Source organism: Sinocyclocheilus anshuiensis, unplaced genomic scaffold (assembly GCF_001515605.1).
Source record: "Sinocyclocheilus anshuiensis isolate Anshui unplaced genomic scaffold, SAMN03320099.WGS_v1.1 scaffold821, whole genome shotgun sequence".
NCBI lineage: Eukaryota > Metazoa > Chordata > Actinopteri > Cypriniformes > Cyprinidae > Sinocyclocheilus > Sinocyclocheilus anshuiensis.
The window spans coordinates 200,654-226,670 of NW_015558606.1; the positions used below are offsets into that span (position 1 = coordinate 200,654).

Here is a 26,017-nt window from a genome sequence, read left to right on the forward strand (position 1 = left end):
TTATTCAATTCAATAAACAAATATTAATGCGAAGGTACAAAGACTTAAGCTTCCACACAGAAAAATACAGTAAGAACAATGGAATTTAAGCTTGATAACATTTTGTTTTAAATAAGTAGCACACTTACAAAGCCCACAATGTTTTCTATTCTTTTTTTATTATTATTTTGTTTTCTATATTTCATAGAAAACGTGTAGTAATAGGAACATATTTTCCTTTTGTTTTAAAGGGTCAGATAAACCAAACCACAAAGCTGCAGATCTATGTTCCTGAAAGCTAGGTTTGCATATTTGGTGAGTATAGTTATGTCTTGTTGCAAAAAAATTAAGATTAATGTCTGAACTTTGCATTTAAATGTATGTGCAACATCTGAATTATCATACATTGAAAAAATAGAAATTAGCTGCCTTTGTATATATATGAACCACCGAGACAGTTCACATTCATTAAATGCACATACTATAGAGTATTTTAAAGTTTTGTCATGTATACGTTTCAGATCCACTGGGTTGCATTGTACATAAAGAAAAAAGAAAGATACAAAACCACTTCGTCAAAAATGATATTTCCAGTTGCAAAAGTTTTAGTAATGCACTAGCAGAGAGTTCAGATATACTCAGAGCTTGATAACTGCGAAAAAGCAGGACATCACATCGAGACTTGCGGGTATTTTAATATTCAGTACCATGCAGCGAAAGTTCTCCCAATATAAAGCAGGTTTTCAGTGTTGAAGGCTGAAGACATATAGAGTCTCATGTAAATGGTTGGCCCTGGGAGAGTTTATACATCAAGGTACATAACTGCTTTGTATTTAAATACAGCTGTCCTAAAATACGAAAGTAAATTCCTACCGTTGGTCAACAAAGACACTAGGTAGTCACTGTGGCAAAATGACAATTACTCAAGAGCATCTTTATATTGAATACATAACAGTAGCAGTCTGTAGCTGAAGCATGATTTCAATTAAAAAAATTTTTTTACAAACAACAAACGTTGTTTTTTCAATGGCTTGTCAATTATATAGAAAATGCATGTAAAGTATACAAGCAAACTTTCTGCACTATTATTTTTCTGGCCCTATGAACTGGTCGTTTTGGCAAATGACTGATCTGGAAATTAATAGAAAGAAAATCAACTATGATTAGGCCACAAAAAACAAACTGTTTTGAATAGGTTAAAGGTGGTTAAAAATCTATTGGCACACTCAAAAATAAGCATCTGCACAATTAAAAACCTATTCCTGTTTGGGACATATAGAAACAATTTTAAATTTAAAGTGTGTTAATCACTGGTGAGAATTATATGGAAATGAGGTATTTAAAAAACAATACATCCCAATCTTTTAGAATACTCAGCATATTTCATATTTCTGTTCACATCATTATATTATGTTGAACAGACTTTTTTTTTTAAACATTGCTTCAGATATACAAGTTAACGAAATGAAAACACGACTTACGTTTTTAGATTGTATCCTGCAAAATAAATACATTTCATTTTTCTGCATTATTAGGACACTTATGAAAACATTCTTGAATGAAAGAAAACTGGCCAAGTTAGATATCTGGAAATCTAGGAACTGAGTGGATAAAGCAACCACTGCAAAGAAATCACAAATCTACAACACACTGCAGCAAACAGACCTTGAGCATGTGAAGACAACTTTTACAGTACTTAAACATCAAATTCCCAATGCACACACACACACACACACACACACACAAAACGCAAAATAAAAGAATATCGGCCAGAAACTAACAGTTCTACTGCAAATACTACAAAACAAAGACATAAGAAGATATTATTTCGCATACATTAGATACTGAATAATTTATGGGTTACAATGATGAAGGACTTTGTCTTGTCTGCATGCTCTCCTTGCTGGACCAGATATGTTCTGGATTGGTTCAATTCATGGTAATGATACACTATGATCCAAAGATGAAGCTTTATAAAAGGTCAAATGGTCTACGGTGAATTGAGATGCAGAAAGGTAACCTGCCTTCTTGAATGCATTTCGGTAATATCGGGGAACTTTCAAACTTTTTCCTAACTCTACATAAAGTTTTTTTGTTTTGTTTTGCATTGACCAAGTAAAAAATAATAAATAGGCAACAGATACTTTTTTTCCTTTTCAAAAATACTTGTCTTAGAGTAGAAGGCAAATTCGGCCAAACAGAGGGGGAAATAGACCCAGTGCACTTAACAGTCACTCAGAGAGGTGAAAACAAATGGGGGGGAAATGGATTGGGTATCGATTAAAGTGCTAAGTAAATGTAGGAAGTGATTTCATGTAGTAATTTCACAAATGCAGAACACATATATAGAGATGTAAAATAAAATATCAGAGAGATAAAAGTGCACAGCTCATCAATCACCAATACTTGTGATGGTCAGACATGCAAAATAAAAAACAAAAACCGCTCACAGCTCAATAGCTATGAGTTTCTGTACAATGCAGCCTCCTGCGAATGAAATGGAGACGCCACAACAACACGGAGGGCAGCTATTAAACACATGGAAAGGTACACAAACATCACAGTAACAAAAATAATGCTAGTTTCAGTAATATGTTTGGTCCTACATAAAAATGATGAAATACATTCTGGTTTCAGCAACGCTGTTCTTTTCAATGAGGCAGTCAAGTAAAAGAATATAACAGTAAATGATTACCTGACACATACTTCCCATCAGTTATTTTACATCTTGAACACATGAAGCATAATCCTCATGAAAACAGTTGTCAGAGACAAAGCACATGTAGGTCATGCTTTTTTTATACAGGAAATGTACACGGTGCAATCAGATCCCTTACAAGAGGAATCCCTTACGGACAATCGAAACGGTTTTCATGCATTAACTGCTTCTCGTTCTTTCCCTTTTTGCTGACAACAGACAAAGCAATCCATGTAACGAGTAAAATTCAGCTGCACGGACTCAGAACCCACAGATGCTGTAAAAGCCGTACATCTGTTTGAGCCTTTTCTTTAGTTTTTGTTTTTTTGTTTTTGTGATCTAGTATGTTTGAATATGCTTTGCATAGATATTAATCCAAATCCGATTATCCCCTTGTACGTAGAGAAATTTTACACTGATAATAACGTTTCGTAAAATATCTTTTGTATATATTCAGCATTTCAATAATTTAAACATTAATATCATATTTACGTTTTCAATTTTGTAAACAGGAGCACACTTGATGATGAACACAGATCTGTGTGTTTAAACCATGAGACTGGGTAAAGTGTGAAACCCCTGAACGGAGGGACAGTATAGCGTCCACTTCAAGCATTTTAAAATGTAAAAACATACAGTTCCATATTGTTTATGAAAAAGATGAAAGTGACAGGATTTAAAAAGAGTAGTAAACCTCCCCATTTGGGCATATGATATCACAAAGCCACCAGAAGACGAATGAGAACAGTGCGCCAGGACAACCTTGTGAGTTACAGCAACTTTTACAGTACCGGAAAACACCTTCAGCTACAGAGAACAAAACGGACAAAAACTGCATCTTCAGCGTAAGGCAGAATCTGGTTATCACAGTGAATAGTTCTGATACATATATGCAAATGATCATCATGATCACATACTGTCTTCATGTTTCTTTTAGAGTAAACTAGTAACTAACAAGTAATGCTAAACTTGGCAGCATCATTTTGACTGTACCAGTTACCATGGCTGAGATTATAGGCCATACTATAACATTACATACTGTACATTTAATATATAATTCTGTTGATTTAAAACACCACCATATCACTGGCATGAAAAGATTTCTTTCCTAATACATAACAAATTGCAAGGCCTTTTACATTGTTTATGTGCATATGTTGCACATTTGAAAGGAATAGTTCGCCCAATATTAAAAAGTTCGGTCATCATTTACTCGCTCTCATGTCGTTCCAAACCTGTACGGCTTTTTTTTTGTTTTGTGGAACGCAAATATTTTGAAAAAATTCCTCTTTTTTTTCAAAACAATGAAAGTCAATGGGGTCCAAATGTTTTGTTTTGGACTCCACTGACTTTCAATGTATGGACAAAAACAGTTCTTACACAGTGGCGTACAGGACACCCCTGCCTTTTTTCTTTTCTAAAAGGCATTCACAGAACGTGTTTTTGCTTTGAAAAACACAAGACTTTCAAACTTTTAAACTTTTGACTTGAGCGCCACGTTTTTACAATGCCGTGTCATACTCGAGACACTTCAAAAGATGTGAGACGCAAGCACAAAGGTAGTGCAGTGGAGTAGAAAAGTGTGTGAAAAACTCTTAACGTGGCTTAATAATGTTCTAATCCAAAACAACAACAAGGGAAAATCAATTTTTTCTCACATTCCACTTGTCATAAACACTATACTTCTAAGACAGCCGCAACGTTATCGCAGTGGATTTTTTATGCTTAATGTGGCTATGCATTAGTGATATTAAAAGATCAAACTCTGCAGAAGAGCTCAGAATATGAACGCAACGCGCAAAGTTTTATGTTAAGCATTTACCTCCCACTGTAAAAAGTGGTAACATGTAATTATGTTAAAGAGCTATTTCTACCTGTTCTTACCCTTACATTTAGGTTTGTTGGTGTAACCTAATATATGTATAATGTTATAAGATTTTTTAAATAAAATTAATGTAGATGTTACTACATGAAGCACATTACGCTTAATGTGGCTTAATGCATTAACACATTAAAAGACCAAATTCAGTATAGCTACTTTGATGACACAAAAAAAAAAAAAAAAAAAACACTTTCTGTGCCCTGGTCCTTCTCTGACAATAACCGGTTTCAAATGGCAAATGCTTTAGCGGTTCAGTACACTGACAGCTTGTCACCAGACTTTGCCATACAACTGCTATTGTTCGTTCTCGAAATTGAAAGTGATCAAGACTTTCTCCGGAACACAATGTTACAAGAAAGACTGTCCAGTTTATCTCTTCTGACTACTGAGAATGCCCGAGCTCGCAACATCGACATTAAAGCTGCAGTGAAAGACTTTGTGCCCCTAAAAAGTAAAAAAAAAAATTCACAAAATGCAGCATATATCCTAAAGTACAGAGTTATTCTTTAATGTATGTTTTTCTCCTAGACTTTTTACTGGTCATTTTCTTACTGCAAGACATGAATTTTGCTTGTATAATTTCCTTTCTACAATTAGCGATGCTGATCTAGGCCAGCATTTGAACTTAAATTTTATTGTGCTTACTGTATACTGTATAAAATATGTAGACCGGGGCTTATAACAGATGTTTGTGTATTATTATTTTTGTTGAAGGATTCTCCTACTATTTGCACTTTTGCCTCTACGTGCATAGACAAAATTGTTATTCCTGCAGGGATTTCAGGCTGACTAAAAAGCTATATCAAATATGCATGTTATTTAACAATGTCAAATGCATCGATGCAATGATAATTCACCACATTCATTACTGTTAAATCAGTAAATGGGAGAGAAAGAGTATGTTGCAGCAGGTGCACAATACATTTTGATTCATGACATCATTGCTGGTGGGAGGGGTCCAATCTCATTTTTTGCAGGGGGGGTTCACAGATATGCGCTACGCCACTATTCTTAAAAATACTTTTTTCCACAGACGAAAGTCATACAGGTTTGAAACAACACGAGAGTGAGCAAATGATCACAGAACTTTCATTTTTTGGTGAATAATCCCATTAAATGTGTAAATGTGTCTTCTGATATTAAGATTTCCAGTTGTACACTTTTCAACCAGATGAATTTGATCATCTTGAGCCACATTAGCACTGTACCACTATCTGAGCACAACGTGACAAAACTAGACATCTATTAAACATTACAATCATATGTTCAGACTGCACTGAAGTACATTAGTGTTGATGTGTAAAGATAAACGTGTTGCAGGTGCATGAAAACTGCCCTTAAATAGGGGAGGTATAACACTCCTTTTTAACAATGTTCTTACAAGCAAGAAATATTTGTATAGGAAAATAAATTAAAAACAGATCATAAACTATGTTTTTTTGTGGCATATGCATGTATAAAAGTGCATAACTAAATATTTATATTTAAAGAAAAAAGGAAAGTAACAGGCATGTATGGCAGGCATCAGAAGGAGGAGGAGAGGCTTCTACAGGAAATGAAATGGAAGAACGCATGCTTGAACATTGAGGGATCTTATGTAGTGTCACATTCACTCTATAGAGCTAAAGGAACCACAATTGCTGAGGTGCGAGTGTATTATCCTAAGAAACGATGGGCTGCTTGCTCAAAAGGTTGATTCATTAGATGTGGCAGCACTGTTTTTCCATTTTTCCCCTAGCATGCTGTGGCAACATTCTCAGCAATATCTTCCCAGAGGATGGGCTTTGAGAAACAGGGTCAAGTGTCCCCCAGACATGCTGCTTCTCTCCCACTTAATCACACTGATCTCAAAAAAGGACAAATGAACATCGTATACCTAAAGATTACAGCCTGTCCATCCGGAAAGCATCTTCTGTGGCGGGATCAGCCAGAACCATGTCTGGATCGTTGAGCATGTGCAGGCCATCCAGCGTCAGCGGATCGATTTTCAGCTCATCCAGAGGAAACTGTGAATCTGCGTCAAAGCTCACATCACCTGTCAGAAAGTTGGACAACTCTTTGTATAGGCTCGAGGGAGACTCTCCTGTAACTGAAAGATGAGTAATATAATATGCTAAACTTTTAGAGGGACCTTTTTGAAGCCAGGCTTCACGGCAGCATTGTCAGCACACGTACATCAAAGGTACATGCAATATTATGCAATATCTAACTGGGCAGGTGAAATACCTGTGAGAATGATGTTGGGGATGTTCCCATGGCTGCTGTAGCCTAGCTGCTGCGCGTCCTGCATGTTGCCGTGGCTCCCGGTGAGGTTGAGCATCGCAGCTTGAGAGTAGTTTAGAGTGGATCCCTCAGTGTACAGACTGCTTGAGCCGATGGAATTCTCAATCATGTTGAACTGCTCCAGCTAAAGAATCAAAACGATTTCAATGACTATAGGTTAATTGACGAAGGTTGACAGAGTCAATCCAAGGAAAAAAAATAATTTTCTTCGGTTAAATAAAAAATTTAAATACGGTCCTCGTCATTGGATACACAAACCAAAACCAAATTTAGCATATAATCACACATGTAGTACAATTTACTTATTTTATTTTATTTAAAGAAATTTATCATTTTATTCAGCAAGGATGCATTGAATTAAAGACATTCTTTTGCCGTTCTTTTGAACTTTCTATTCATCAAAGAAACTGTAATATGCATATTGTTTTGAAAGAGTTCTAATTTCAACATTATTTATTCTTCAGACATCGTTCTTTAAATAAAATAAGTATTGACTGTATACAAAGTGACCAACATATAGTTTTCGACCACTGAAAATGGGTAATATTCAACAATCTGAATATGGAGCGTCCCCATATCTCTGGGACTGAATGATACAGGGCCTTGAAAATGAAGATTCCAAAAGAAAAGAAGAAAAGTTTATTAAGAACTAGAATCTAAAGTCATATTGTGATATCTTTAATATTTCTTAAAAGTAGTATCATATTTATGCAAAGTGACCCACATTTGGTTTTTGACCACTGAAAATGTGTACAATTTTAACGATTTACTCCTGGAGCCATACTGAAATTCCAATATCTCTACTGAACCATATAGGGCCTTAAAAATGGAGATGCCAAAAGGCAAGTTTGTTAAGACCCAATATCTAAAAGGGCATTAAGATATCTTTAATACTTCCTGAGTTACAGGCAAACTTTGGAGAAAAACTTGAAAAGTGCTTATTCCCCATTTTTGAATGGTCACCATTAGCACATAATGCAACAAATATTGCTAAAGTCAACACATTTTACTAACAGACCTACCAATCTCTGTGTAATAATAACATTATGATGCTGCCATCATTTTTACCCCCCTGAAATTTGGCTCGGAATCTCAGGTGAAAATTGCCATTTTGACCCCTCTCTACAAAATTGAAAATGTATTCAATTTAACGATTTACTCCTCGAGCCATACTGAAATTGCAATATCTCTGGAACTGAACCATACAGGGCCTTAAAAATGAAGATGCCAAAAGGAAAGTTTGTTTAGACCCAATATCTAAAAGGGCATTAAGATATCTTTAATACTTCCTGAGTTACAGGCAAACTTTGGAGAAAAACTTGAAAAGTGCTTATTCCCCATTTTTGAATGGTCACCATTAGCACATAATGCAACAAATATTGCTAAAGTCAACACATTTTACTAACAGACCTACCAATCTCTGTGTAATAATAACATTATGATGCTGCCATCATTTTTACCCCCCTGAAATTTGGCTCGGAATCTCAGGTGAAAATTGCCATTTTGACCCCTCTCTACAAAATAGTGGCTTACTCAGCAAATATTCATCCATGACATTTAATATTTTGGCTTTCATTACTTTGCATGTTTGTCTTTCTTCAGAAAAAATATTATCAAAGTAAAAAAATTGAGCCTGGGAAGTTTCTGAAATTTGGTTGATTTGACTCAGAATGACCCAGCAGTAATTTTTCTTTTGAATATATTTATTTATATTCTGTCTTATTATAATATACAATATTATATAAATTACAATATGTTGTCATCGATATGAAAGTATTGAGCTATTGTCTGAGGATAGACTGTTGAGTGGAAATTTAAATAAAATTAAAAGTGACATTTAATAGTGAAATAGTACATTTAAAAAACTAATGGCAGGTAAAGCATGCATTTGTTATATTAAACAGAATATTAGACAGGAACGTGAAGGGGGATTTGGGACTGTACCATGACGCAGGGCGGATTCAGATCTATTTCCCTGTACAGCTCTTTTGTGTTGTAAGCATGCGCTCTTCCTACTGTGCCACTATTGAAGAATAGTTGACAGAAAACCCTTCACCTGACACCTTAAAGCTTTCAGCTGCCCTCTAGTGGCTTGTACATGTAAGGAGCAAGGAATTAATTGTTTCTGGACAAGTTTGCTCTTCACATATTTAGATGAACAGATAGAACTGCACTACAATTTTATATTTACATGACCAGTGGCTTAAAAACTTCCATTTGAGCTACAGCAGTTAAGGTAGGCTACAATTCTAGCTATTTATACCGCGGACATAATGAGCTCACCTGCTGAGACAAAGCGCTGGTCTGCCGAGGGGACAACTGCTGGTCGTAAAAGGCATCACCAAAGACACTTCCGAAAATGGATGAGTGCTAAAACAAGAACACATTACAAATAACCATACACAAAGACACTAAAGATAATCACTACAAATCACTCACAAAAGGCCCTAAAACAATGTACTTAGCCTATGAAAGGATCTAAATCCATGAAAACTTCCGTGTCACAATTCATGATTCAAGATGACAACACTAATTCTGTATCACCATGTTTGACATGAAGACATCTTGGCTCATTTCAAACACAAAAATATGTTGCATGTGTACACTACAGGAACGTAACACTTTGCTAAAGCAACAGATGAACAAAAACCTAAGTCTAAATATCTCAGAAATTATACAAAATGGCTTTTAGAGACCAAGAGGAAGGAGTTGCACAACATTATTCCTGCACTAAAACTTTTCATCTGGATTTTTAACAGAATCCTTACAAAGCAAAAATCTGTGATTTTTTTTTTTTTATGCTAAAAGAAAACGTGCCACATACAGACTGTGGCATCCATCGCAGCAGTGAGTGGAGCAGCAGCAAAGACAGGGGTGTCCAAACCTGTTCCTGGAGGGCCACTGTCCTGCAAAATTTAGCTCCAACCCCAATTAAACATGCCTGAATCAGCTAATAAAGGTCTTCAGACTGACTATAAACTTCCAGGCAAGTGTGTTGGAATTAAACTCTACAGGACGTTGGCCCTCCAGAAGCAGGATTGGACACCCCTGGCCAAAGGCAAAGCGACTAAAAGAATATATTTTTTTCTATAAGACTATATAATTCTGTGTGATAATATCAACTAGCACAGGATATCTAACCTTTTTCAGGCCCATTATTGGATAAAGACAGAGCAGAGATCCCATGTTACATATTTTATAAAATTCAGTGTTGCATTTTAGGTGTGTTATATAACGTGTTTATAGTACAATATTAATTTACAACATTTATGATGTTTAGATTGCTGAGCCATTATTGAACTATAAAGTAATTTACTTGTACATTTTAACAAAAGACTGTATTTTTTAAAACATTTTCTTTCTTTTTTCACAAACACAAGGAGAGGTCTGCACTCTGAAAAATGACTCTTCTATGAATCGTTAGGAAGGTTTTTGGCTGAAGCAGCATTTTTTTAATATTCCTGCTCCAAAACAATAATTATATGTATATATATATATATATAGCACTTGAATTGGCTGGTAGATCATAGTGAATATGTTTGCTTTTTTTCTCATTTCTAAACTTTACTATCAAAATCTATAATTATTTCATGGTTCAAAGCATTTACATTTATTTACAATAATGACAAATTTTCAAAGGACAATTATTTTTGTCATACTGACACAACCATCAATTTTGCTCAAAATGCACAATATGCACATGATCCGGTGAAACAGCAATGGCACTTTGAGTATGGCATACATTAAAATTGGCCTATATCGCTAATCAACATGATACACAGAATGAGTAAGTGGTGCTCAGACACACAGCGAAGCAGCCAGGATCAGAGAGACTGGGAGACACGACTGGACTAGGACACACAGAGCAGCTAAAGGGACAGGCTCCAGATCGGCTCCAAACAAAACAAACTACAGGAGGAAGCTGCTGGATTCGCCCTTACTTGAGGCGAGCCCCCCGGAGAGAAGCCTTGATTGGAGACCGGAGAAGTTGGAGACTGATTGGCCGAAGACCCCACCCTACAGCGGTACTGCTGGAGGGAAGCAGCCTATATGGGACAACACCAAGTTAGACCAGCAGAGCCCCTATAGGGGACCTCTGACTCAGGGTAAAAGGCCTGTGGCTCTCAAGTAACAATTCACAATGTCTCTGCTTACTCTGTCATGTAAACTCTGCAGCCAGGACATTTTTACTAGGACATCAGCTAAATTACTTTGTTATTATACTGATTCTTTATAAATGGAAATATATATATTTTTCCGTCTTTTCTTGGTAAGCATGAATTCCAGATTTCTTCATTCTGTCAAGACTGAGGAGGTGTTAAAAACAGAACAAGCTGAGAACTTGACTGAGAAAGAAAGAACACTGCTTGTTAAAATTCATTACTTACACTACCAGTCCAATGTCTGGACATGTTTGAATTGTGTTTTTTATGATTTTAAAATCCGTTTGATCTAAAGACCTATCCATACATGCTTGAAATTAAATTGATAGATAATTTAAAGTTTGTCTACATACACTAGCATTTAAAGGTTTGGGGTAGGTAAAAATGGCACGTTTCCAAATAGAAGTCTCTTTTGCTCACCAAGGCTGCATTTATTTGATCAAAATACAATAACAATTTTAATATTGTGAAATAATATTACCATTTATATTTTATACAAATATATATATTTGTATTTATATTAAATAATATTACAATTAAATAATTAATAAATATATTCTATTTCAGTATATTTTAAAATGCCATTTATTCCTGTAATGGCAAATTTTGATCAATTTATAAATTCATTTCTTATTACTGACCCCAAACTTCAGAATGAAGATGGACCAGAAAGTATTAAGGTCAAATCTCGCAACTGTGACTTTCTTATCACACATTTCTTAATTTACCCATTATTAAAAATAAAACAAGTCATTGTGAGAAAAAACAAAAACATTGTGAGATTCCCATTTAATTTAAAACTTTAGCTATCTCACAATTACCTGTTTCCTTTTTAACAATGTTGTGATAAATAATGTCACAATCCTTTTTTAATTACTTCACTCTGAGTACATGGCAAACATCTAAACTCCAAAACTGTTTAAGTTATAAGAAAAACAGAGGGTGCAGAGGGAAAGGGAGGTGACTTAAAAAAAAAAGCTAAATATTTTTTTTTTCCCCACTACATACTCATTATTGCTATTTTCTACATTTGTGTACGAGTAGGTATGTCCAAACATTTGACTGGTACAGTATTTGTTATCATTTTCAATATAATTAAACCTTTTAGTGCCCTGTATGATCTGATTGACAGACCATACACACCCAAGATTTAGAAATCCACTGTGGACCTATGGCGGTATTAAGCATTAAAATGTGATCTTACCGTGTTAATATCAATGCCCACAGAGGTTTGTGTCTGGCTGCATGAGACAGGTGGCAGCTGGGTGTTCTGCTGGAGCTGAGGAAGCCCACCGACCCCCTGTGTCTGTGTGGACGGCTGACTGAAGAAAGCATACTGAGCCAACTGTTGCTCCAGCGACATGGCGTCTATCGTCACTGCCTATTCAACACAGATCCAGATTGAGATGCTCTATTAGCATCTGAGTGATTAGATTAACATTTAATTTTCCTTCTGTAACACCAGCTCAAATCAGTCCTCGTCAGCAGCTGGAGGAATGAGAGCAATGTTACCTGTGCTATAGAAAGCGGAGGAGAGAGGGTGGGCGACAGCTGCTGAAAACTCGGGTGCTGCTGGGAGTCTGTGTTGAGGATCAGAGGAACTACATTCTCATGCCGGCGCTGAATGCTCACTGTCACTGTGGGCTGGGCTGAGAGTAATGGGTGGAATAAAGTAGCAGATTGACTGAACTGTATCAACAAGCTCTTGTTTTACCTGATAGACTTCAATCCTTTAGACATATATGATAATGTTGATATTTACACTCGTACACACACTTATTAAATGATTTTGTTAGCGGCTCTTCAACACAAACCTTACAACCCACTAACAACTCAAATTTAGTACAGAGTTAGTTACAAACCAGCTAGTAGATACTAAGCCTCTAGTGTGGATTTTACATTCCAATTTATGTAATAGCCGGGGCAACCCTACCCAGCTGCTAAATAAATAGCATCCTAATTTCAATGAGTGTGATTTGATGATATCAAATCTGATGAACTATTAGATGCTCGCAGACAGATTTATTAGATGGTTTTAACCAGAGGGAGAAAAAAAGTGGCTTCTAATACATATATAATACAATATTTGGGCTTATTTTACCCACAACTGTCCAAAGTTCATAATCAGAGTGTTATGACAGTAACAGCACAGTACATCTTTACACACATATCCTAAAACAGTGGATCTCAAACAGAGGGATGGGGTCCACTAGGTTGCCTCGGCAAATTTAAAAGGGGGCCTCAAGATAACGTAAATTGATTTTGAAATTGTTATTCATGTTTTTATCTTGTCATGGCTTTATTATTTTAATTTCTTGTTTTATGGGTTGCCTCTCTCTTCCATTTCCCATCTTCAAATGGTCCAAAATGTGGCTGCTCGTTTGCTGATGGGCAGTAAATGGGATCATATTACGCTCTCTGCGTTGGTTACCAGCTCAATACCACATCGATTTTTAAAAATATGCTATTTGTTTATAAAGCCCTTAAAATTTAGCCCCTAAATACCTCTCAAATGTAATCCTTATTCATAATCCCACTAGATTGCTTACACCATTACCTGTTAGAGCCGCTCCCACGGTGTCTGAGTTCAAACAATGCTAAAAACCCATCTTTTTCTTGTGCTTTTAACTTATTTTTAACTGTTCGTGTATTATGTACAACACTTTGGTCCATCGAGGTTGTTCTAAATGTGTTATAGAAATAAATATGACCTTGAAAGTAGAAAAGTCATGTAAATTCCTTGGTAGAAAAGAGTGGGATCCCCGAAGAGCATACAGCTCTTAAAATTCCTGTAATTCTTAAACTTATAAATGATCATTTTAATTATAATTATTTTAGTTAGTTATATCTATGGACACTCTTTTTAAAACTTGTCATTGCAGCAGATGTAACAGTGGAAACCTGTTAACCTACATGGAGGGCCTTGGTGTCGAAAAGATTGAGAACCACTGTCCTAATGTATATGCTTGAGAGAATCACCTTGGCTGGCAGAAGTGAGGCCCATGTGAGTGTTGGCCAGGTTGCCAGTGCTGTTGGAGGTACTGAGAGAGGAAGAAGAGTCATCAGGGTCCAGAGGTGTGGGGAGAGGAGGGGGAATCTGGATGTTGGTCAGGTCTGGCAGAGAGCCACCCGTGTTGTGTGCCACTGGGATTAGAGATGTAGTCATTTCCTGATCTGGAGATGGAAATATGCTGGGGAAATGACATGAGGGATGTTAGAAGGAACCGGGATAAATAGATATGTCAACAGAAAAAGCCCACTGTGCTGATTATGATGTGATAAATCAAGGCTGTTACAAAGGAGCAGATATGACTAGATGGCTATTAAGTTGGGATAATAGTTTGCTCGAATGACCTTGACTCTTCAGTCTCCAAATGATAACTGCTGCATGGTCCTTCCATTCACCTACCCTCTACTTTACACTATCTGCGTCAATAAGAAAATCCAGTGAAACCACACTTACTTGATTCCAGGTATTTTGTTTGACTTGGGCCTTGTTGAAGTAGTCTATGAAAAAAAAAGAGAAATACTTTGTTGATAAAGGATCCCATGAAATTCATATCAAAGAAATCTATTTCTAAATGTACCTTTTTGTGATCCCATATCTGCTTTTGACCTTCTTTGTCCATGTCACTCTCAGATTCCCCTGTTCCTGGCATAGTGAGAAGAAGAACTAGTACATAGAGAGGGATGAAATCATACACTGAAACAAGTGTAGGAAAAATCTGACAGGATATAGTTCACTGCAACATTTAACCTAGGATTAGTTTATCGATGAGAGCATTTAATAAATCATAAAGCAATAAAATAAAAATTAAATAAACATTGCATCAACCTTGTTTTGGCTGCAAATCTTGAGATCCTCCTGCAAATGCATCTTGTGGGTTTGGGTTAAAAGTGCTCTGGTGCAGGGCAGAGTCTGAGTTGGTCCTACAGAACAAGCACAAAGAAATTAAAGAATTATATAACAGCATAAAGCATGCCTGATCACATTAGGTAATAGTCTCCCCTCACTAAAATTACAAGTTTATATTGTACCACAAAAGCAGGGTAGAGTGGTAAAAGGATATAAAGAAATGATATATAATTACTGACATTAAATAAGCAAACTACAACTTAGCAAGACATCTTAGAAAACGTTACCATCAAATCTTTAACTGTAAAAACATCTTGCATCTTGTGTATGCTCTTTCATTTTAAGAAGATGATTTACATGTTTTATTGCCATAGCATCAAATGCAAAAATAAATGATAATACACAATATATAATTAAACATCTTACAAGTTTCAACATTACAATGACTACTTTCAGTTTAACATTTGATATAGTTATGAAGAATATTTATTGACATGCAATTTCAACAGCTACTACTCCTGCACATATGTACAGTCTTTAGCACATGCAAGCAGACTGTGAGTATAAACTCTCACCTCCTCCAGCTGGTATCAGGTGGGGGTGACAGATACACAGAGGCATACGGACAGCTATCAATGTGAGATTCAACATTAAAGACTTCATAATGTCAGAATAGGTAAATCGCAGACATTTGAACAAATATGCTTTCGTTTGCCATGCAGACCAAAACGGTGCAATAATTCTGTCTGCCTTCATGAGTAGACACATTAAGGATATTTGACGGCCATGTTTGTCCACAGAGAGAGGTCTGCGGTGTGGCGACGTGATGCGATTCCTGTCCCGGTAGACCCTGTCCACCAGCCCATGGTGACGAGTTGTTCTACTTGTGTCCAATCCTGAATTCTGAAAAGGCGTCTGATAAAAAACCAACAAACTTGAAGATGTCAGTACAAAACTTACATTCCACATATCTATTAGGGCTGCACGATAAATCACATGCGATATTTAATGCATATATGAACGTGGTTTTGCGCAGCTTGTCAGTGAACAACGGCTCTGTGTAGTAAATGCTGCTCCATGTGAAAGCACGCACGTGATGGAGATTTACCGCTGATTACAGAACTGGCTTTACTGACAAGATGCGCATTAAATATCGCATGCGATTTATCGTGCAGCCCTATTATCTATTCTTACTTAATTTCACCTGTCAAAGTGCTCCTCACCTGAAAGGGAAGGTCAATAGTGGTGTTTCCAATCTGATTGACATTTGGCAAAGAGCCGCCATAGTACTGTCCTCGGTTCTGACCAAGCTGTAAATACTGAGTGTTCTGTAACTGTAACTGCATGAAAAACAACAATCAATAAAATTGTCAGACATTATATATGTAAAATTACCCAAAAGGGCTTCCGTGATTCCAGCTATAACATCCCTCTGTTTTGTTATCATTATAGCTGTTATTTGGACTTCACTTTTCTCAAATAATTAGAACTATTATTAAAACTTTATTGTTATTGTCCTTGGTATGAATGGGAAGGTAAAGGTGTAAACTTCAAAATCTTCAAATAAAAGTCCTAAACAAGCAGCCCAGTTTATTTTAGCTACTTTTTATTCCAGCTCTCTCTCTCTCTAGTTACATCTGATGTCAATACAAATTTTAGAAAATAACCAAAAATCTAAGTAGTTAAAATTTGGATTTCCTTATTTATTAGAGCTGCGTCAGTAAACCATACTAGGCAGGCATATGTTACCATAAATATGCCACAGATTTTATATAATGGTAGAAATGGATGATTCAAACACCGGGAAAAGTGACAAATGATCACTGAGAGTTACAAAAGCAAGTACTTTACATTTATTAATTTAGCAAACACTTTTGTCCAATGGGATTTAAAAATGAGGAGTACAGCCTAATGATTGATACTAAGCAGGCAGTAACATGAGAAGTGCAATAAAAAATTCCAAAGATCAGACTGAAAAAAAAAAAAAAAAAAAAGATTTTTTTTTATTTTTTTGTGAGCTCTGAAATGTAGTATTTAGTCTGAATCTTGATTGGGATGTTAGTATAGCACTGCAGGCAATGCCCGTATAATCACAACCCTGTCATCATAGTTTGCTGGAGTCCTTATTTTGGGTATAAATGCACAATGCTGAACTGAGTAAATACATTGTTGTGAATGGCTTAATTATTCATTGAGTGCTTGTAAACATCGATACAAACATTCAGGTTTAACCCTCCAAGAACGAATGACACCTGAAATTAATGTTTAGATGCTAAAATGTGTCCAGCACTGGATACGGCCTTGATTGCAGTCCAGCTATAATGTCGAGAGACTGTAATGTGGCTGTCAAATACACATGCTCAATCCATTCACACTCATACACTGCAGCTGTGTGCACGGCAACTTTTATAAGGCCTCGTCGTGACCGTCTGTTTATTATCAAATATCTCAATGGCGTCCATTGGAAGGCAATCTATTAATCAGCACTAAAGATAAACGCGCACTGGAGAGGGGCGTTTGTTATTGTTTACGTCCAGACAGGCGGGTTCAGTGCGTGTCGTATAAACACAAATTCAGCCCCGCACCTCGGGCTGCTAATGAATGCTGTGATAAGAGAGAAAACAGACACACTTACACGGGCCGCCCGAGTAATACTCAGGTCTTTCATCACCTCCTCGAACGCAGCTGTCTCTTCCGCTTGCTTCTGATTGTGTAACGCGATCTTTTCGCTGAATTTGCGCGGATTATTCGAGGTCGCCATGTTTAGCTCCTCTTGGGCTCCGCTCTGGCTCGTTCTCGATGAGACGCTCGCTGCTGCGTGCGCGCGTCCGTGCGCGTGGGCGTAGTGAACGCGCACATCTGGAGCGCGCGAGTCCCTGTTGTACGGAGATTCGAGGATTATGTGAACGGATGAAGATTGTGGGAGTAAGACATTTAACAATTTGATTCAGAATGGTTCTTTGTGTTAGAAAACTACTTTTTATCACTTTTTCCTTTTAACATTGTTAACATTGCTTGCATACACCATTCACAATGGTTCTGTCAGGACCACTATCGTCAAAGATGATTGACAATTAGCACACAGTTTTACCCCCTTTTCTGTTTACCCCCACCCCAGGGTAAACAGAACAGAACCAACATAAATGTATTGCAGATATCGTTAAAGTTCAATAATGTTATGTACACATTTTAGAATTATTCTGATTCAAAGGAGAATCAGAAGGCTGAATCCTGACTGACAGAGGAGGAGTTGGGGATGGAGGAGGGTAATTAGCTATTGAGCAATGTGAAAACTGCTGATAATACTGCGGGACCTTATATATGAATACTTAGATAGGTGTCGTATTCCCATAGGTTGATGGGGATCAGCTGAGAGTCAGCTGATGCGAGCTTGACTAACCTGCCAGAACTAACGCTACGCTTGATTTCTGGCATTCATAAATATGATTGTGCTCACTTAAAGAAATGGAAGAGACACATTGTAACACTAAATTCCCAGCTGTATTTCTACCAAGATACTGTCACATCCCACAACCTCATCATCTGCCAGGAGAAACTGCCATGCAGTTACACCAAAATACACACAAAATGATGAACTTAAAGGCATCATAGAGGACTGTGAAGCTATTTCACTGGAACTTGGTCTTCTATATTGCATTTCTATTTTGTGTTTTATTTCTTGATATATTTATTCATGTTCAAAGTCAGTTATTGTCATTTATTAAGGCATCCAGTTAATAACTTGTTAGAGCACTGTCATTTTTGCTATTTCCCATGTCAGTAAAAATAAAAGTACCTAATTGAGAGGGCTTGCTGGCATTTTTTAAAATGTAAAACCCAAATAGATGCTACAACCCTAATTGACACAACAAGATATAAGACCTGCAGGTAGAAGGGTTAAAACAATATTAATAAATAATAATGAAAATAAATATAGCACTTTCAAAGCATGGTTCTCTATGGAAGCCGAAGGACCCTAATCTGGTATCTTTTTTAGAGTGTAATGAAGAAAATATTGTGAACTTTCTGTCTGCTCAGATTAGTTAGATGTTGGGTCCACGCAGACATGTCATGATGCATATCAATTTAATATGCATGCTTGTTCAAAGTATTGGTTGTTATTGCTTTGTTTTGTGGCCTAATGGTTATAGAGATGGACTTGTAACCCAAAGGTAACGGGTTCGAGTCTCTGTACTGACAGGGATTGTAGGTGGGGGGAGTGAATGTACAGCAGTCTCTTCCACCTTCAATACCACGACTGAGGTAAGACCCTTGAGCAAGGCACCGAACCCAAAACTGCTCCCTGGGCACAGCAGCAAAAAATGGCTGCCCACTGTTCCCGGTGTGTGCTCACTGTGTGTGCGTGTTCACTACTCACGACTGTGTGTGTGCACTTGGATGGGTAAATGCAGAGCGCAAATTCCAAGTATGGGACACCATACTTGGCCACACGTCTTGTCCTTTCCTTTTTTTCCTTTCTCGTTTTTTTTTTATTTGTTTTTTTTTGTGTAGCTTCTTGTAGTCAATTCGATTCATATTAAATTAAACTCTTTTAACTCTTTTGTAAAGTACAGTTAAACAGAACCACAGTAAACAATGCAAGTGAGAGGAAGTGTTTTACAGCAGATGGGGGAATTTTTAATAGAGAAACAGAAGTTCTGTATAGTTGAGATAACACCTCACCGAGATATCACCGAGATGTGGTGCAATATGTGCAGTGCATGTCAGTGTCATGTAGTATTATTTGCAGTAGCCAGCCATCATTTTACTTCGATATGCAGTATTTCACTTCAGAAAGTCTATGATTCACAATTATTGATTCGATATTTTTATAAGGGATCATTATAATGCATCACAGTCCTGAAAATGAAAAATAGATACAAAGAAATGAAGTGAAATCGTTGCAACCTGAAAGTGGAGATTTTGTTTTCTCAGACTAACTAATACATTTAAGAACACATTTCGCTTCTGTTTATCTGTCTAGAGCAAAGCTAACACTGGAAAATCCAGTTTTCTAAGTTTTGTCTACTAGTTTAGGCAGAGTAGTCAAACAGAGCTGTCTGTTTTGTTTGACCTACTAACAACACATCTTTTAAAAGCAATTTTTCATTATTTTCCCCAGATCATGGATGTAAATTGGATTTGAGTTAGGGGTTTTCCAGCTCATAATGCTAGTCAGCATTACCAAGAATGAGAATGGGCCTCAAAGTCACAAGTGACTAAACAGTATTTTTTATCAAGAATAATGTATTTATTTCCAAACATAATGACCCTATTTCATCCTCATCGTTTGCCCACATATGCTAGTTTTAGGGCAAATGCACTATTTTTAACACCAGGGGGTGATATAAGCACAAGTGATAAGGAAAGTGACCACAACTTGCTATTTATTCTAACATTGTTTTGCCTTTTTTAGAAACCACAATGTACACAATGTATATTAGTCCAAGCAAAAACCTGTGAGCAAAACAAGCCTTAATGTGCTTACTGGTCTTGCAATGTTAGCATAACTAAGTTCCTCCTTTTTATAGAGGATGTTCAAATGTCTGTTAGCATTACCCACAACATCTGAGTTACCTTCTCTTTTTTCGTCTTTCTTTTTTCTACTTTTGAGCTTCAGTTTGAAGTCTAGGTTTGGTTAACCTGCTGTCATTTAACTTCATTTAAATTTAATCTAACTTGTCACATTTAGTGGTTTTCTGGCAGTGATATACTTATAGGCCAGTGTAGCATTGTTACCAATAGCTTTCATATATTTGTTTTTAACATGATTAAAACTCTTGATTTTTGAAGGCTTTGTGATCAACGGCTAGAACAATTGGCATATTTAATAAACTGCTGGTAAAGTTTGAGAGGTTATGCTCAGCTATTATTTGCATATCAATTATAGCTCCTATTAACATGAACCCACAAATCTCCTTTTCAGAGCAGATGTATAACTGTTTACAGGAAGACAACAGGAAGAATGATTGTGTGGGGGTGTGAATTTCCAGGTTGCATGACTACTGCATTGAAAGCGGAACTTTCAAGCTCTTTCTGCAAAAAGAAATGCCAAACGACAGCTTGACCATTTCTGCCAGCAACAGTGATACAGACATAGGTGATATAGTTTCACCTACACAATACGGTAAGGTTATTTCTATTATGAACGATTCATTGGGGTTACATTAGTACAAATAATAGCTTCAATGTTAATTTGATGAATTTCAGTGTGGCCTACATAACAGTACTAAAAATATCACTTTCTCTTGCGAAATACATAGATGCGAAAGTTTTCTTTGAGTGTTTGCATTTCGTTATAGATATAATAACATTATTTTTCTATCCCTTTTAGACCATGGATGGAAATAGCACTTGTTTCCCATCAAGTAATTCTACAGAGGGTTGCATCCCTGGCAGCAGCCCGTCACTTGGACTTGCTGTTGGTTTGCCTATATTCTTTGTGGCTTTGTTGCTGGTGGGGATAGCAGTGTTTTTCTGGTTTCGACACAGAAAATCGGTTGATATTGAGTTATCTAACAAACTTAAGAGCCAAGATAAGAGCCAAGATGATCATTCCAGGGAGTCTCCGTACAGTGTATACGCCGGAGGACTTCAACCCGCACCACAGAGCCCAGTCTATGAGAACTTTCATGGACAGTCCAATCTGCATGAATTTCAGAGTTGTTCTGTACAGAGCAAGGACACACACAGGTAAAGTACAAAAAGTCGAATCTGTATGCGTGTGTAGGCCACTGCGCAAATGTAGATCATTAGAAACCGGGTGATGAGAAGGCTGTGATAAGTCTTTAAAGCAGGAATGGAATTTACTGCTAAGTTTTATTTGCTGTCTGTTTTGCAAGATCACAGTGACATCATGAATGTGTGGCAATAGTGTCATAACAGTCAGAGAGAGTCACATTAAAGGAGTTTTTATTTTGCAGCGATATTTATTGGGTTATATATTTGGACTGAACTGAAAGAACTGGAATTTCACTTTTGCCCCCTTTTAGAGACCATCAAGCATACCTGCAGTGTGATCCACATGATGCAATCTACAGCAATGATCCTGCCCTCTTCCATCCAGATCAGGCTGAAATCTCTGAGGATGTTTACATCATGCCAGATGCTTGAAAGTCTGAAATGGTTTGCTGTCCAGTATTAATCCACAAAATGTTCAGGATAATTTGTACTTACATGATATGAAATAATAGTAAGTCTTTATTTTCAAAGGGTAAAATCAAGGGCAAAACATTCTGGCCAAGAAATAGTTTTGACTTGAGGGATTGAAATGCCCTTACAAGCAGTACACAAGCCAATGTAATTTATTGACTGAACACACTGTGAGACAGCAAAACATAATCATGACCTCATTTATCACAGTTTAACAGGTGTTCTTGCCGACTGCAAATAATCCCCACTGAAACGACCAGCGTGAATGTTCCATGCTCTACAGACTGGTTTATACTGGTTTGTTGGACCAACATGCTAAGTTCTAGTTGAGATGTTGGTCAGTATGCTGGACAGGGATAGGGGGACTTTCATACGTTTTAATGTTAAAAATGTTTCCTGAATTAATTAAGTTGATATCTTTTTGTATATTATTGTTCAAAAGTTTGTGGTCAGTAAGATTTTATTTGAAGAAGTAAATACTTTCATTTAGCAAGGGCACACTAAATTGATCAAAAGGGACAGTAAGGACATTTCTAATGTTACTCAAAATGTCTATTTCAAATAAATGCTGTTCTTTTGAATTTTCTATTCATCAATTAATCCTGAAAAAGTGTATCATATTTTCCACAAAAGAATTAAGCAGCACAACTCTTCGAGATAGATAATAATAAGAAACGTTGAGCAGCAAATCAGCATATTAAAATGACTTCTGAAGGATCATGTGACACTGTAGACTGATGTAATGGCTGCTGAAAATTCAGCTTTGTGATCACATGAATAAAGGATATTTCACAATATTTGTTTTTTATTGTATTCTTGATCAAATAAATGCAGCCTTGTTGAGCATAAGAGACTTCTCTAAAAAAACATTTAAAAAATCTTTCCAACCCCAAACTTTTGAACAGTAGTTTATGTGCAGTTTATGTCACATGCATCATATTTCATAAGGATTATGCTTATGTTTTCACATGCAAAACTTGTTTTGCAAGCTTTCAATTCATTAAGGGGTGGTAATAATTATCCATCATGACTGTGTCTTACAATCGTTTTGTCACTGTGACTCGCTGAAATTTTCACTGAAAGATCTCCTCTCTCAGTGATTAGCTACAAATTAGCTGAGAGTGTCTTTTCCACTTCCACAATGCAACAAGTGGAACATTAAGTTTTATATAGCACTGTGGAACTGAAGTGTCTCAGTCAAAGGCATACAATTCAGTCTTTGTTTGCCCTTGTTTGTCTAGGTGTTAATCATACACATCTCTCTGAAAAATAATAAAATACGTGGTAAAATATATTTCTTAAAATTGCTGCATATCCTTTTGACAAGTGACAGTTATGTTTCTCAACTGCAGATCTCAGATGAGATTGTTGTTGACTTTAAATATACTTTTAATTTACATCAAAGTTATAGTCAGTTGAAGGCCATTTACCAGAATTTAAACATTACATTGGCCCTTTCCAAATATACTTTGGATGGCACTACTGCCTTCATTAGGGCTCAAAAACATGGCTGAAGTGTTAGTACTGTATCTTACACACAGAGAGAGAGATAGAGAGAGAGTATATATTAAAGTGACTTGCAAAGTGTATGGAGAATTCTGCCTATCAACATTTTAAACTTGTCAGCGAGATATGATCGTCTAACTTGCTGAAACAGACAAAGTGAGAATGACTACTTTACACCTGAACAAAATAATCAATGTCTTCAAGATCACTAGAAAGCTACAGGCAGGTGTGTTTGATTAGGGTTGTAGCTAAACCCTGGAGGACAGTTGCCCTCCAGGACCGAAGTTGCCCAGCCCTGACATAGGGTGTGTCAATAGCCTGGTAACACAGATCAGATTAAATGTGTGCCAGTAGTCTTAACTGTAGTTTTACTATACCCTCATGCGTAAGAAGTAGAGAGCAAATACTTGTTTATATCGCCACATTGTTTTATTAAACATGATTCATTACATTTAAATGTATTAAATCAGTTTTATTGATATATGAGCCAGTAATTTGTCTTTGAAGTGAGTAAAATGATTCAAGTACAAGGAAGTGTTTATTGCTTTATGCTTCATTGTGTGATTACAGTTATAATTGTTATCATTACCAATTACATTGTTACATTATGTCAAAACAATACATCAGATAATGTATCTCAAAAACATTTACAGTCAGCAAAATGTTGAAAGACAACAAATATTTATGGACTACAGTGACACTAAAAATGACAGTATTTTGTAAATACTGAATCCCAAATGAACTCACGCCTCCGCTGTGGTTGCTTCAGAGGACATTTACTCTCTGGTCAAGGTCAATGACACTGTGTGGTTTCAAGGCTACAGATGTTAGATCTGGCCTATCTTTATGGATAGGATAAATATGGCTATTGATCAACATGGCTAAATATCTTTTATGGATACTTATGGCATGACCTCACCTTGAAATATTATCTAGAACTGACCGGATATTGTAAAATATTATTATAAAAGACTGTAATTTATAGTTTTGCACTTACGTATGTAAAACGTAAGTGTGAATTCATTTTATAGTTCATTGTTATATGATCTGAGTGAATCATACACAGATGATTCATTCTGATGGCCTATTCTCCATATAAACAGTGATACAAAAGTTTTTTAACAACATCCAGAGTTTTCATTGCAGCTCAATTTTGGTTTCACACAATACTGTATGTGAGGATTTACATCTTATATTGAAAGATGTTGAATCATCTTTATTGAAATGTGATCAGTGATTCACACATTAATCATCCATACTGAAAATATATGATTATTTCCTTAAAGCTAATACTTTATTAATATTCTTTCAAAAATACAAAAGGTTTCTTGATTCATTCACAACACAGTAACAAACAAGTACAAAAACATTTCAAATAAATTACAATATAAATAACTTGATATATTAAGTCAATCATGTGAAAATACAGCACCCATTCAACCTGTCAGTGTATGTAAAAAAGCAGGCATCTGGTTTCCTTAAGAAGCCAAACTATTTTATAAACCAAAGGATTGCAACCAAATGAGCATGAGAGCATTGATTTGCATTTTATCAGCTAGATATTTAGCCTCTTTATCATCTTCTCTTTTGAGAATATAATGTTCAGTATAACTAGTCTCTTTTAAAAACGTGCCAGTGTTGTTCATGCACAGTGGCATTTACTAACTATCAAATCGTTGAAAGGCGTGAGCTTCAACTTTCCACGACTGTCATAGTGCATGAGAACCATTGGCTCATACGCAGCTGGTACGCAGCAAGGACCGGGTATCGTTCCCTTGGACAAGAGATGCAGACGAGACTTCACCTGCGTATGCATACTGGCAGGTTTATAATTATGCAGGCAGGAACCATCACAGTAGTGCATAGTGTAGCCCGAGGGAGCGATAACCCAGTCTGACCAGCCGATGTCTTTGAAGGAAACATTTAATGACTTTCGCCTACAGTGACCTTCATCCTCAACACTTTCCTCTCTAGTAAACAGAGCTCTTCTGTTTCTTCTCCTCACTGCTTGGTCAAGTTGTAAAGCAAGCTGAGGCGTGGACTGTGTACTCACTTCTTGTTTTTTAAGGAGGCAAATTTCAACAACTAAAAGCTCAGCACTGCTGTCCTTAAGCCACTTCTTAACCGCAACTGTCAAATCCAACATAACATCCCGAGAGCTCAAGTCCCCAGTGTGAAATACAGTCTCTGTATGAAAACCAGGAGGTTTATGCATTCTAACCACAATGTCTTTTGAAAGCCACGGCTTGCCCGGTGTATTTTTGTCCATGTGTGGTCTCTTAATTTGCAGCCTTGCATGTTTAAGGTTGGCCCCAGTTTTAATGCGCGAGTTTTTGTAGAAAGCAGCTCTGAACCACTGTTGCTTTGAATCCATGGTAGAATTCAGAGGCTGTACTGTTAGAAAAATAATAAAGAAAAACTGATATTAGACAATGTAAACCACACACACACACACACACACACACACACACACACACATATATATATATATATATATA

The 26,017-nt window shown here is 36.5% G+C and overlaps 1 protein-coding gene and 1 long non-coding RNA gene across 6 annotated transcripts; one reads left to right on the plus strand and one right to left on the minus strand.

Moving 5' to 3' along the window:
• Positions 1-4,533: 4,533 nt before the first annotated feature.
• LOC107680255 (CREB-regulated transcription coactivator 1-like) lies at positions 4,534-17,677 on the minus strand. 5 transcript variants are annotated; one of them, XM_016476068.1, is made up of 14 exons: positions 17,497-17,677; positions 16,085-16,201; positions 15,639-15,776; positions 15,437-15,498; positions 14,841-14,935; positions 14,593-14,657; positions 14,469-14,512; positions 13,985-14,196; positions 12,518-12,654; positions 12,210-12,386; positions 10,784-10,888; positions 9,126-9,212; positions 6,786-6,966; positions 4,534-6,648 (listed from the first exon to the last, which is right to left on the minus strand). In XM_016476068.1, exons 1-14 carry the CDS (start codon positions 17,620-17,622, stop codon positions 6,443-6,445), a joined length of 1,752 nt encoding a protein of 583 aa, XP_016331554.1. In that variant the 5' UTR covers positions 17,623-17,677; the 3' UTR covers positions 4,534-6,442. The 5 variants fall into 5 exon arrangements, with proteins under 5 accessions (XP_016331554.1, XP_016331555.1, XP_016331553.1 ...); XM_016476069.1 differs by having other exon boundaries at positions 4,534-6,594; positions 14,593-14,678; XM_016476067.1 differs by having other exon boundaries at positions 14,593-14,678.
• Positions 17,678-20,896: 3,219 nt separating this feature from the next.
• Positions 20,897-22,506, plus strand: LOC107680232 (uncharacterized). The gene is made up of 3 exons (XR_001633130.1): positions 20,897-20,988; positions 21,196-21,554; positions 21,854-22,506. It is a non-coding gene; the product is annotated as an uncharacterized LOC107680232 (long non-coding RNA).
• The last annotated feature ends 3,511 nt before the right edge of the window (positions 22,507-26,017 follow it).

Coding starts and splice junctions, on each gene's coding strand:
- LOC107680255 (XM_016476067.1), bottom strand. CDS start 17,622: ATGGCGACCTCGAATAATCCGCGCAAATTCAGCGAAAAGATCGCGTTA. Junction 10,889..12,209: donor TGGGCATTGATATTAACACG/GTAAGATCACAT, acceptor TGTCCCATATAG/GCTGCTTCCCTCCAGCAGTA. Junction 6,649..6,785: donor CCCCAACATCATTCTCACAG/GTATTTCACCTG, acceptor CTCATCTTTCAG/TTACAGGAGAGTCTCCCTCG.